Here is a 12,810-nt window from a genome sequence, read left to right on the forward strand (position 1 = left end):
CTGTCGGCGCTTTGATCATGATAAAACTTTAACCCTCATGTGACTGATAAAAGACCACGATCAATAAAAAATGTAAAAACATATCCATGTGTCAAACACTGCCATAATAATACAATATATGAAGTATATGGAGTAATGTTATTGGTAAACAAACTGGTATTCAAAGGGTTAAAATCCTAAAAATTAATCAAAATGTGTTTTTAATTACTATTATTATTAATATGAGGACTGATGTTGGTATTAACATATCATGTTTTTATGGCTGTTTTTGACTTGGAACATTGTTGGTACTAAATCTGGTCTTGTATCAGTTGCATGAAGGGTTAAGAATAAAAATCAATTAATTATTTACTTCTTAACTGAAGTTATTTGCTTTAATTTGCGGCTGGCTGTCGTGTTCTCAGGTGTACGGTCATGAGTCAGTGAATGGTCGATCAAACCACAGTGTAAAAGTAATTAAAGTGCCACTTGAGTAAAATCACAGAAGAATTAACATTAAAAATGTACTTTAAATAAGCTCGTTTAGGTTTATTGGCATCACTGGTGTACGACCACGTGCTGCAGCGACGTCTGGCCTCTTCACGCTTGACGCAAGAGACGTGATGATGCAACTTCTGACACGTGACTCCTGAAAGGTCGAGGATGCTGCATGCAAGATAACACAAAGCTGACCAGTATATAAGTATAAATATATAAATATATCATCTAATATAGCATGTATAGTGTGATGTCAGCGCCCGGTCTCTCCTGCAGCCTCTTATTGTTGCATTGTTGTGGTGATATTGTCGGTATGTGAGCATGTGTGTCAGTCACAGACAGACAAAGAGAACAGAAGATACGAGTCAGTGACTTGACCAACATTTCACATGTGTGTCATCCCACACACACACACACACACACACAGATACACATTAAGTGCTCAGTCCATGCTGGAGGCGACATGAGGCATTGCACTACTAGCCTACTTTAGGACAGGTCACTTCTCTAAAAGCGTCCAGCCACCGTGAAATTCATATTATTCCCGTGGAGGACACACACACACACACCCACACACACACACATACACACACACACTCGGTAGCATCACATACGGAGTGTATAGACTCATCTCTGCTGGCTGCTTACACGCCTTCCCCTACATACCTAGTATAGAATAATGTAGCAATGTATACCACAGTATAGTAAAGCATATAATAGTTAGAATAGTCTAACACAGCTAGCATTGTATAAAACAGCTAGCATATTATAGTATAGCATAGCATAGCTACCATAGCATAGTATAGTATCGCTAGCATAATAGGGTATAACATAGCAAGCATATTAAAGTATAGATTAACATAGCGAAGCATAGCATAGCTACCATAGAATAGTATAGCATAGCATAGCATAGCGTAGCATAACTAGGGTAGAATAGTATATAATAGCATAACATAGTATTGTATAGTATCGCTATCATAATAGGGGATAAGATAGCAAGCATATTAAAGTGTAGCTTAACATAGCATAGCATAGCATAACTAGCATAGAATAGTATAGTATGGTATAGTATCGCTAGCATAATAGAGTATAACATCGAAAGCATAATTTAACATAGCATGACATAGTATAGCATAGTACAGCTAGCATAGTATAATATAGTATAGCCTAACATAGCATAGCTAGCATAGTGTTAATATTTCATAATAAAACAGATGTGGAAAGTAATTAACTACATTTTCACAAGCAGAGTACAATGTTGAAGTATGTAATTACTTCAGTGTTTGGATGCTACCTTTTACTTTTTACTTGATTACTTTAATCTACAACTTTAGTTACTGTGCTACATTATGACTGCCCACAAGGTTATACAGTAGTGTAAGAATAGATGTGAGTGGGTAACACAGTGTGTACTTAAAAGTATCAGAAGTAAAAGTACTCAGTATGCAGAGTCAGTGTTTATTATTACAGGTAACTTATTTATCAATACTGAGAGTTTAAAGTAGAAGTATTTAATTTATCCTACTGTAAGAAGTTGTTCAAGAATAATTAAAGTACTTTTACTCTCACACTGCAGTACTCACAGTTCACATGTACATGTACTGCAGTGTGAGCAGAGTACAGTGTGTGACGGAGGCTGTCGAAACTACGTCACTCATCCAGAGAGAGAGCGCGCGCTCCACGAGCCCCGGTGGAGGAGCGGCTGGTGCTGATGATGATGATGATGATGAAGATGGTGGTGGTGGTGGTGCCGGTGGTGAGGAGCGCGTGAAGCCGAGCCGCTGCCCCTCATGTGGATGTACAGTGCGGATGGAGACGTGACGGATGACCGCCGCTCCTCCCGAGACTCACGCGGACCGATGGGGGACCCTCACCGGAGGACCAGGACCCTCGGGAGCCTCAGCCTCCCCTCCAGGTCCCGGGTCTCCAAGGAGACCAAGCTCCGGCTGCGCGTCATCTTCCTGGATGACAGCGAGCGCACGTTCGAGGTGGAGGTAAGTTCATCACCTGACAGCCTCCACCTGAAACTCTTCATCTGCACGTGAGCTCCGTCAGCTGTCTGCAGGACCAGGTGTTAGTAACGTGTTAGTGACTGTTGTTGTCGGAGGCAGAGACAGAGTTTTATATAGATTATATTCTATAATATTATATTATATTATATTATATTATATTATATTATCCTGTGCATGCTACTTCTGTTTAACTTCTACTGTTAGAGAGTGAGGAAGACAGAAAGGAAGGAAGAAAGGAAGAGAGAGAGAAAAGGAGGAATGAAGAAAGGAAGGAAGGGAGAAAGGAAAGGAGAGAGAGAGAAAGAGAAGGAAAGAGGAAGGGGGAAGACAGAAGAGAGGAAGGGAGACAAAGAAAAAGAGGAATGAAGAAAGGAAGAGAGAGGGAGAGATAAAAAAGAGTGAGAGGGAGGGAGGAAGAGAGAAGGAAGAAGGAAGGAAGGAAGGTAGGAAAGAAGGAAGAAGGAAAGAAAGAAGGAGAGAGGAAGGGAAGTAGAAAGGAAGGAAGAGAGAGGGAGGGAGGAAGGAAGGAAGGAAGGAAGGAAAGAAAGATGGAAGAAAGAGAGAGAGAGTGAGAGGGAGGGAAGGAAGAGATTTGCAAAATAAGAACTTTCAGTTTTGGTACTTTAAGTTAATGCTGATACTTTTACACTGTAACTCAGTAACTCACCGTTCAACAACAACAACAAAAACAGGAAGACGACACTGAATATTTGACTTAGTAAATAAAGAAAGTTTAATTTAACTATTTGAACATGTAAATAATGACATTTGATTTAAAAGCCTTTATCATCATGAATCCAGTCCAACATCTGCACGTATTTATTTAATCTTCATCCAGTAAAACAGAAAACAAACTAAACATCCATCAACGTCCAGAGATGTCTTTAACTGGAGGAACTTTCTCTGGAGTGGATTAAATATGTGGTCGTGTACTTGTGGAATATACAAATATTGAGAATATCGTACATTTTCAGAATAAATCGTAACGTCAGCAGATGTTTGTGTGTTGGTGTGAAACATCTGGACGTGAAGCTCTCTGCTGTCTATGAACAGTCGAGTGTGTCAGTAAGAAAACATCAGAGCGACGGGCCGCGATGTCGACATGGTGACGGCGCCTGCGAGGCAGTAACGCAATCTAAAAGGAGACCGCCGCTGTGTGTGTGTTTGTGTCAGTGTGTGTGGGTGTGTGTGGGTGTGTGGCTCGCAGTATTGTGTTAGCAAAGTAGCTCCATTTTCCACGCCCATGCTCTCTCTTCTGTCGGCCTCCGGGACATTAGTAGCATCTTTACAAGAGGAGGAGGAGGAGGAGGACGAGGAGATGAAGGAAGGAACGATAAAAGAGAGAAAGAAAAAAAGGGATGAATGGACGGAGAGATCGGATGGATGAGGGCTAAAATAAACTCCTAAACCACCCTGTGATAAATATAGTGTATCAGGAAAACGGGGAGGAAATAACAGTGACAGAACAAAAACACAGTGGAATCATAAAAATAGGTTTGTGTGTGTGTGTGTGTGTGTATGTGTGTGTGTGTGTGTGTGTGTGTATGTGTGTGTGTGTGTGTGTGTGTGTGTGTGTGTGTGTGTGTGTGTCTGATCTTCGAGCCTTCAAGGCAAAACCCCAATTAATGATCAGACGGGATGTGGAGTACGGATGGATGGATGGATGGATGGATGGATGACTGACGGACAGACACAGAAATAAAATGTACTCTCAGATCTGTTTCATAGAAATACGTCCCTAAAAATAACTGTTAATGTTTCAGGAACAGTGAACTAAAGTTGTGTTAAAGCTCAGAAATATTCATTTTGTCCCACAACTGAACAAATAAGCAGCTTGAAAACAGTAAACAGTAAAACAGATTTAAAGAGTGTTTTCCTTTAAGGGTCAGCCGATGAAGATCTTCCTCTTCTCATTAACATTTCTTTAACCAAATCTACAGACTGCTCCTTTAATCTGAATCTATTTAAAGCCACTAAAACATAGAATTAGAAAAATGTCCTACTTCAGCACCGCTCCAACCTCTTCACCAGAATAAATGGTGGCAAACTGCAAACCACAGATACGTTTAACTTAACTCCCCTCAACGATTCAGTCTTAGTCTTATATTGTACGCCGACGACACTGTGCTGTAGGTCGGGGTTTAGATTTAGTCACAAAACAAACAGTTCAGGTTCAAGAAAAGATTGTGTTGGATTTAGGTTTGGGTTTGGATTAGCCTGATGTTCTGCAAAGCTTCGGCATTGTGGGGTTGATGGAGCCGGCTATCTGAAATGGTGATAAGGTTATTTAATAATGTGTCTTTTCTAGACTTTCCAAATGTTATATCACCAAAATTATGACAATAAAACAAGTCATTTCAGAGGGGATGCTCAAAAAACCACATCCACTGTTATGGGAAAGAGTCTTTTTGGGTTGCAGAGCGTCACTTGGCGTTCTGATCACACGGCACATGAACTAGCTTCAAGGCCAACACCACTAATCACAGGCTGCTACTCCGCTAGAAGACAAATCATCTGCGTTTTATTAAGAAATGATCAAATTCGATGCAGCATGAACAGAGATATCGTCTCTCTCATCCCGCGTGTTCTTCTTCATGGTCAAAATACACATTACCCATAATGCAACTCAACTGTAGGCCACTCAGTCGAAGTCTCAGGTGTGTTCAGCTAGCTAATGTAGACTAGTAGAAATGAGGCTCTCACTCCACACCGACGCATTGTTTCACTTTCACGTTGGGCGTTTTAAACCCCGACTGATGCCGACTCAAGTGACATCACTGAAGGCAGTTTATCAGACCTCGTGCTGCTCCCTGTGTTGAGTGCAACCTCTAACAGTCCAAATATGGTCACTCCTGCTAAAAAAAACAAGATGGCGACGGCCAAAATGCAAACCCAGTATGCCAGTAACCAGTGACGCTTGGTTGTATGTACTTATCTTCCTATCAGACATTTGTTAGAAAGGATATTTCATCTCCATCAACAGACTGGACTCTAAAGTCACATTCCGCTGTGTTGAAGCAGACTGTCTTGCTGCTCTGGAGGCGGCCATTTGTTTCCAGTAATCATCGGTTAGGCTTGTGTTCTCTTTATAATCGGTCACAGCTGCTCCCTCCCTCCCTCTCTTTCTCATGACAAGTTAATGAGGGACGCCCGGTGACCCCCCGACAGGCTGCTAAACACCAGCTAGCAGACAGCAAACACTAAAAAACAACCTCGTGTCGCTGCAGTAAGAGAACAGAGCACGAACAGCATGGTGGTAATTACAGGGATGAGAGGAGAAGGAGAGGGATGGAGAGATTAAGGAAAGGAAGAGATGTAAAGAAGGAAGACAGATTATTGTGTCCACGCCCTTCCTATGTTTTTTTATCAGACTGAAACTGGCAACGCTTTGACTTCAGTGCGTCTTCATCGGAAGGAAACACCTGACATGACGGTTAACAGAATCACACAGTGATGTCAAAAGTGCCAACACTTGTTTTCAAATAGGTCCAGGGCCAAATTAGAGTTATCGTGCACAAAAAATAAAAATCGTGGGTCTATAACTTAGTCATTTTTCTTAAAACAAGTGAAAAAAATCTGCGATAGGTCAAATTGAATCTACAGATATCGATGAGTTATTAGAGCTCGATGGACAAAGTGTCTGTTTTTTCCACATACTTCGTGATAACACTTATAAATAACCAGAAATTGGAGCACAGTATTGGGAAATATTATATGTAGGTATTTAAAATAAAGTGTTTTCAGTAGTTTGTCCAACTGAAAGCATGTACACTTTTACTTTTCACCTGTAAAATGTTTCACTCAGCACATATTTCAGTCACAAAACAAGAGACTAGCGGCTCTCTGAGGCTTCAATCCAAGGCTGCATGATGTGTTAAAGAGATAAAACACAGTGGAGTTATTGTTGACAGATTCACGACTATTAAAATGATGATGATGTGACCAAACAAACATCTATGTAGGCTTGAAGCACAGGATGTCTCTGCAGCACAACAGTACTGAAAGTAGTCAAACGCAGCTGACAGGACTGAAGGGTTTAGTGGTCGTTCACTCTGAACCTCGTCTTCAAACGACCTGTAACACCGAATTACACAAACTCTCATTATGCAAAGCTCTCCTGAAACTAAGTAACAGAGAAATTGATCTGCACCGTGTCGTCTGACGTCCCCCCGAGTGTTTCTGGACTTAAAAAATCCAATTATCCCTCTGAGTCTTTTTCTCTCTCTTCCACTTTTAATTCTTTTTTTTTTCAGCAAAAGGTTTTAGGAGGCGACTTCTTCAACAAAGTGTGTGGTCACCTCAAACTGCTGGAGAAGGAGTACTTCGGACTGGAGTTCAGACACCACAACGGAAACTACGTGAGAACGTCAAACACAAACAAACACACAAACACAGAACATTTTGTATTTATTCGTCTTAAAGCTCGTGTTCTGTGCTGCAGGTGTGGTTGGAGCTGCTGAAGCCGCTCGCCAAACAGATTAAATGTAAGTCACAGAGATAACATAGTGTAGTTTCATGGTTTTATTTATTTCTGTATCTGTAATATTTACTTTCTGCTTCGTCGCTGTCAGACACCAACGACCTCTTCTTCAGGTTTATAGTCAAATTCTTCCCACCAGATCCTGGACAACTTAAAAGAGGCCTCACCAGGTAACAGTGCTCGTTATATTTAATATTAAATCTCTGGATGTTTGTCAGATCTATACATGTTTGTACGTGTGTGTGTGTGTGTGTGTGTGTGTGTGTAGGTATCTGTTTGCCTTACAGATAAAGCAGGATTTGTCTAACGGCAGTCTGACCTGTCACGACAACAGCGCCGCCCTGCTGGTGTCTCACATACTGCAGTGTAAGTCAAACTATTCATGACTAATATTGTACTTTTTACTTTGATATGTTGTCTTACAGCAATGATGGAATGTAATTAAGTCAATTTACTCAAATAATGTACTTTAGTACTTGTCCATGTACTATATGTTCTATATCCAGGTTATCTTCTGTATATTTATAGTTTTTAAAGAAGTTTTAAGTATTTGAGGTTGTGGAACTTGACTTTTTCAATTAAATGCAACTTTATTCCACTCATTAACATATGAGATGCAAATATTGTACTTTTTACTTCACTACATTTGTCTGACAGCCAAGTTCTCAGTTACTTCAACAGTAATGGAATGTAACTAAGTAAATTTACACCAGTACTGCTCTTAATTACAAATTTGAGGTACTGCTACATACTGCTTCCTTTATGCTTCTTCTTCACTAGCTTGTAGAGTTAAATCATTTACTTCATTACTTTCATTCGACAACATTAGTTACTAGTTACTTTTTTGCAGTCAAGGAATGTCCCATTTTATTTGTCAGACATTAGTTTCTTCTTATTTTTCAGCAGTGATGGGATGTAGTCAAATACTTTCATGATTTGAGCACTAATAATATTGATGTTTTTGCATAGCTGGTAAGCGACAAAGTACAAATACTTCAGTAATCTACTTGAGTGGATCTTTCAGATATCTGTACTTTACTAAAGAAAAGTATTCATTCTATTATAATTGGATGGTACTTAAGTCTGAACCCATATTAGGAGAATTATTGATTATTTACAACGCTTTACCAACAGGGTGATGCTCTTTGACACACTGGGATTGAGATTCTATTTTTGTGGTGCATTTAGGAACAGCTGGGACAAATCCAACTCATTCTACCTTTACGTTTGATGGTCTTTGCATTTATAATATTAATATGACATGAGCTTCAGTTAGCTCTGCACAGAAATGCTAATTGGTAGAAATGTCCTTCAGAGGGAAACTTTTTAAGTTGATACTTTAGGTATATTTCAGAGCCTTTACTCTTTAAAAAAAAATTGTTTTGTAGACATTTTTATGTATATTTGATGCATGTGTGTTGCAGCAGAGCTAGGGGACTATGATGACGAGCTGGACTGTCAACATTTAGAGATGAAGCAGTACGTCCCCAACCAGGAATATTTAGATCACAAGATCATCAAGTTTCACAAGAAACACAGGTAAGTTTTCACCCTGAACGCAGCCACCACAAGGGAGTCAACAGGTTGCAAAAGGCCTCAGTCCTTCTGTCTCTTTGTAGAGGTATGACTCCAGCAGACTCGGATATCCACCTGCTGGAGGTGGCGAGGAAGCTGGACATGTACGGCATCAGGCCTCACCCCGCCAACGACGGGGAGGGAATGAGGATCAACCTGGCCGTGACGCACTCTGGAGTACTGGTCTTTCAGGTATGTGGTTCATGGTTTCCGTCCATAAATCTGGGAGCCAACAGGGCTTTCTGACATGCTTCTACTCAGCCAGTAGGGGGTGCTGTTTTAAGCCAAATTGGCATCTTGGCTCTCAGCATGACAGCGTTATTTTTGTTTCTTGGAAATATCTTAACAAATATAGGTTAAATTGGAATGACATTTGGTACAGCCATTCAAGGTATCCAGAAGATGAATCCTGAAGACTTTGGCGATCCCTAGACTCTGTACCTAGCGTCACCAACAGGTCAAATTTCCCATCAAAGTAAATCTAAAACAGACAAAATTCGTGTCGGAAATATTCAGAGGCTAGCATAGATGCTACACCCTAAACATCAGCATATATCTTTTTTCTTCTCTTTCTCAAGGGAAATACCAAAATCAACACGTTCAGCTGGGCAAAGATCCGAAAACTGAGCTTCAAACGCAAACATTTCCTCATCAAACTGCACGACAAAGTTGGGCCTTCGTGTAAGGACACGCTAGAGTTCTCCATGGCCAGCCGAGATGTGTGCAAGTCCTTCTGGAAGAACTGCGTAGAGTACCACGCCTTCTTCAGACTGGCAGAGGAACCCAAGACAATACAGAAAACACTGCTGTCTAGTAAAGGCTCCAGCTTTAGATACAGGTAAAATACTAGACAGGATTATCTCGACATCTCATGATTTGACCGCAATCCAGAGAGCTACGATTTGCTTATAATACAATTATTATCAATGTCTCTTGATCAGGGATAGGCCGATTAATGACCTTAAGGTTGTAAGATACTTACAGAGTATTTAATGTTTATATTTAATATATTATTCTGTGTGACAGTGGGCGGACTCAGAAACAGCTGCTGGAGTGTATGGGATCAGGGGAGAAGAAGCCTTCGCACTTTGAGAGGTGTGAATACATTTTAAAAGCATGTTTTATCGGACCACATGGCCAAAGAATACATAGACAGTGATGTTAACATCTATCATCTTTTCTTTTTGTCTTCTTGCTCCTCATCCAGGACCTACTGTCAGTCAGACTTTGATCCCAGACAATGCCGATCTTCTCCTGATCTCCTCACGGACGTCTCCAAACAAGTAAGAAAGACTACCAATCAGTGTTCAAACCATTAATGTCAGGTGGAACCACATTTATTTGGCAGATTAAATAACAAGTCCATCAACAGTTAAACATTTGCAACCATTTTTGATCATCGTTTAAGCCATTTTCAAGCACTTTTCTTTGTTTTAAATTCAGTAAATTGAATATTTTTAAGTTTTAGACTGTTGGTCAGACAAATGTAATAGTCTAATCTTTGTCTCCTCAGGTGTACGAGCACTCCCACCCATTCCCTCGGCCAAGTCATGTCATGGCGGTCCACAGTCAGGACGAGTTGGAACCACATCACCGAGTCCTGGACGTCATGGACATCGATGGAGGAGGGGCTAAACGCAGTCAATCATACATTGAGGTCACCCAGAGGAACCGCCCTCTCTCCTATGTCACCCCGTTATCCCCATCTCTACAGCAGTTCCCCTCCTCACCCAAGATGAGATCCGCCTCCACATCTGTGATGGAGGACATGAGGGGGATACGGACTGGGGCACAGCGTCAAGCCCAGAGGCTAGCCGGAGTTTATGGTAACCGGTCACGGCGTCGGCCTAATCCTCAGCCACACCCAGATGCCGCTCAGCAGTTGGTCCTTCTCTATCCAAATAGTCCTGCATACCAGTATCACCCAATCCTCCCATCGTTCCCATATGCAGGTTCCTCACCTCTCACCCGACACCCCTACTTGACGGACTACGTCGCTGTTTCCTCACTGGAGCGTTTCCCACAAGCAAGGAGACGGGAATATGTGACAATGGATGGCCTATCGCGGCCACCTTTCTATCCACTTGGCCATGATTCCCCATCACTCTCACCAATCAGGAGGAACCTCCGCCCCTCAGGCTCAGGCGGGCTAGGACTGGCGAGGGTTTATCATCCAGGAAGCAACGGAGCAAGATTGTTGGGTGTTGGACGTACGGAGCCTGGGCATTACAGCGATGACTCCAATTTCCTGCCTGGGCTGCCTCGCCGTGTGGCGAGCCAACCAGATGTCAAGTTTCACCTCTCAAGGAGTTCTAACCCTGCCTTTAACCCTGCTTCTGAATTCCGGCCTCTTGGATACTACCCCCACTTGACTCGCCCCTCCAGACCCACCTACCTCCCACTAAACTCCTCCCCTCTACCTGAAAGACCCACCTCGCTATGCATGATTGGAGGTGCAACAGGAAGCTACAGTGATTCGGATCCGGAGGTTTTCTATCCATATTATTGCCCACCACACTCGTTGGGGAAGGTGGCACGGCCCCCTGGACTTGCCAGGATGAGGTTTTCCTCTGGGAGCCTCCAACTGGATGAAGAGGAAGAGGAGGAGGAGGAGGAGGATGGAGCAGTGAAAGGAAAGGGGGAGTTAAAGGGTGAATTTGAGAAGAAAGAAAATACAGAAGGAACTGAGGCAAAAGGTGCTGCAAAGGTCACTGAAGTCACACTGTAGATAGACACGAAAACATTTAACTCATGGAAACAAGTGCAAAGGTTCATGATATGATCACACTCAAAACTGGCAGGATGGTTTTAAAAACATCTGCCACAGACTGTAGATAAAACAAGACTTGCGTAACACATTGCAAAGGCCTCACGTTATGAGAAGTGTTCTGTCTTTCCGGTGTACTGGCAGATGAAATGTACTGTTTTTGCCTTGTTTTAGTGGAAACCTCAACTTCTTTAGTAGCCACATTATGGGTACAGGCTAATACGTTTTAAGGATTATTTAAACCTGTAAAATCACTCAGTGTACCTTGACTAGCAGAGCCTCAAAGGTCAGTCAAGCTGCACTAGCCTCAGCATTAGCAATTGTTGCTAAGCCAAGGAGAAAAGGTAATTTTACGAAATTCATAGCTTGACTTCTAAAGCTGTTTGTCCAGTTACTATTATGGATCTTGCTGGTTTTCATGCAAGACTGACCCAAATCTGCCTCTGAGGGGCTTGTGTCTATCATTTTTATATGATGAAAGCCTCCACAGCATTGTGGTCCTGGTACTCTGTGCTTTATACATCCAATGCGAGAGGAGATTGCAAGAAGAACAGCAGGAGGCCAGACAGGTTGGTGTGTTTACTGGGGAAACTACAGATCATAAACCAGCGTATCAGACAGCAATAAAAACAGACATAACCACACTACACTATGATTTAACCTTATGAGTGAGGTGTGGGTAACACAACCAATGAAGGCAACAAATCAGAGGTGATGTCTTGCAAGAAAACCGGCACTATAACTGCACTACATGTGCCCGTTTTGTTAGCTAGCAAACACTGGCAATCTCAACGTGAATTTAACAGTCACATTTATGAGGAAAAGACCGAATAATACTCTTCATGCTGACCTGTGCTTTTGGTTTTGCTCATGAGGTGAAGCTGATAAACTGGAGTGTGGATTCTGCTTGCCATGTAGCTAGGTTGCTAACATTAGCTAGCAGTTATCAGGCTTGATGTCTTGTTGAAGCATAAAATAGAGGAGAAGGTGAATATGTGGACTTTTCTGCTCTGTTTGTGCTGAAATCGATCATTAAAGCAGATGTTTGTGCTCTACTTCATCGATGGATCTAACAGTTCATAGCTGTATGGGACATGTATTATTTTTAATATCCATAACAGCCTTGAGCTTTTTGCTCAACTGATGTTTATATCAATCTTTAATTGATCCAAAGAAAGGGATCTCAAACACCTAAACAGATAAGGAGCAAGAAAGAAAGTCGTCAAGACATTAATATAGACATTTGTCATGTAGGTTTGGAAAACTTATTGGATAACTTGTGTGGTTGATGTAGCTGGTTATTTATTTGTTATTTTATATGAATGATTCTTGTGAATTCTGTAGAAAAATGTGAAGGAAGATTGTGTGGTTTATATAATGCAACTGCATTTGTCAATAAAGGATTATGGAAAGATAACGGTGGTCAAATTAACGAAATTAGATCAATCCAATTAATCGTTTTGTTATAACTGTACAACATTATTGGGTATTGGGAAATT

At 41.5% G+C, this 12,810-nt stretch overlaps 1 protein-coding gene across 1 annotated transcript; it reads left to right on the forward strand.

The window, feature by feature from the left end:
- The first annotated feature begins 2,184 nt into the window (after window positions 1-2,184).
- LOC115589150 (FERM domain-containing protein 7) lies at window positions 2,185-12,728 on the forward strand. Its single transcript, XM_030429880.1, has 11 exons — window positions 2,185-2,471; window positions 6,743-6,847; window positions 6,931-6,973; window positions 7,061-7,139; window positions 7,238-7,335; window positions 8,394-8,508; window positions 8,589-8,736; window positions 9,123-9,382; window positions 9,571-9,639; window positions 9,752-9,827; window positions 10,058-12,728. Exons 1-11 carry the CDS (start codon window positions 2,268-2,270, stop codon window positions 11,270-11,272), a joined length of 2,412 nt encoding a protein of 803 aa, XP_030285740.1. The 5' UTR covers window positions 2,185-2,267; the 3' UTR covers window positions 11,273-12,728.
- Window positions 12,729-12,810: the final 82 nt, after the last annotated feature.

This window comes from Sparus aurata, chromosome 10, assembly GCF_900880675.1.
Source record: "Sparus aurata chromosome 10, fSpaAur1.1, whole genome shotgun sequence".
Lineage (NCBI taxonomy): Eukaryota > Metazoa > Chordata > Actinopteri > Spariformes > Sparidae > Sparus > Sparus aurata.

Coding starts and splice junctions, on each gene's coding strand:
- LOC115589150 (XM_030429880.1), top strand. CDS start 2,268: ATGTGGATGTACAGTGCGGATGGAGACGTGACGGATGACCGCCGCTCC. Junction 6,974..7,060: donor GCTCGCCAAACAGATTAAAT/GTAAGTCACAGA, acceptor CGTCGCTGTCAG/ACACCAACGACCTCTTCTTC. Junction 8,737..9,122: donor CTGGAGTACTGGTCTTTCAG/GTATGTGGTTCA, acceptor CTCTTTCTCAAG/GGAAATACCAAAATCAACAC.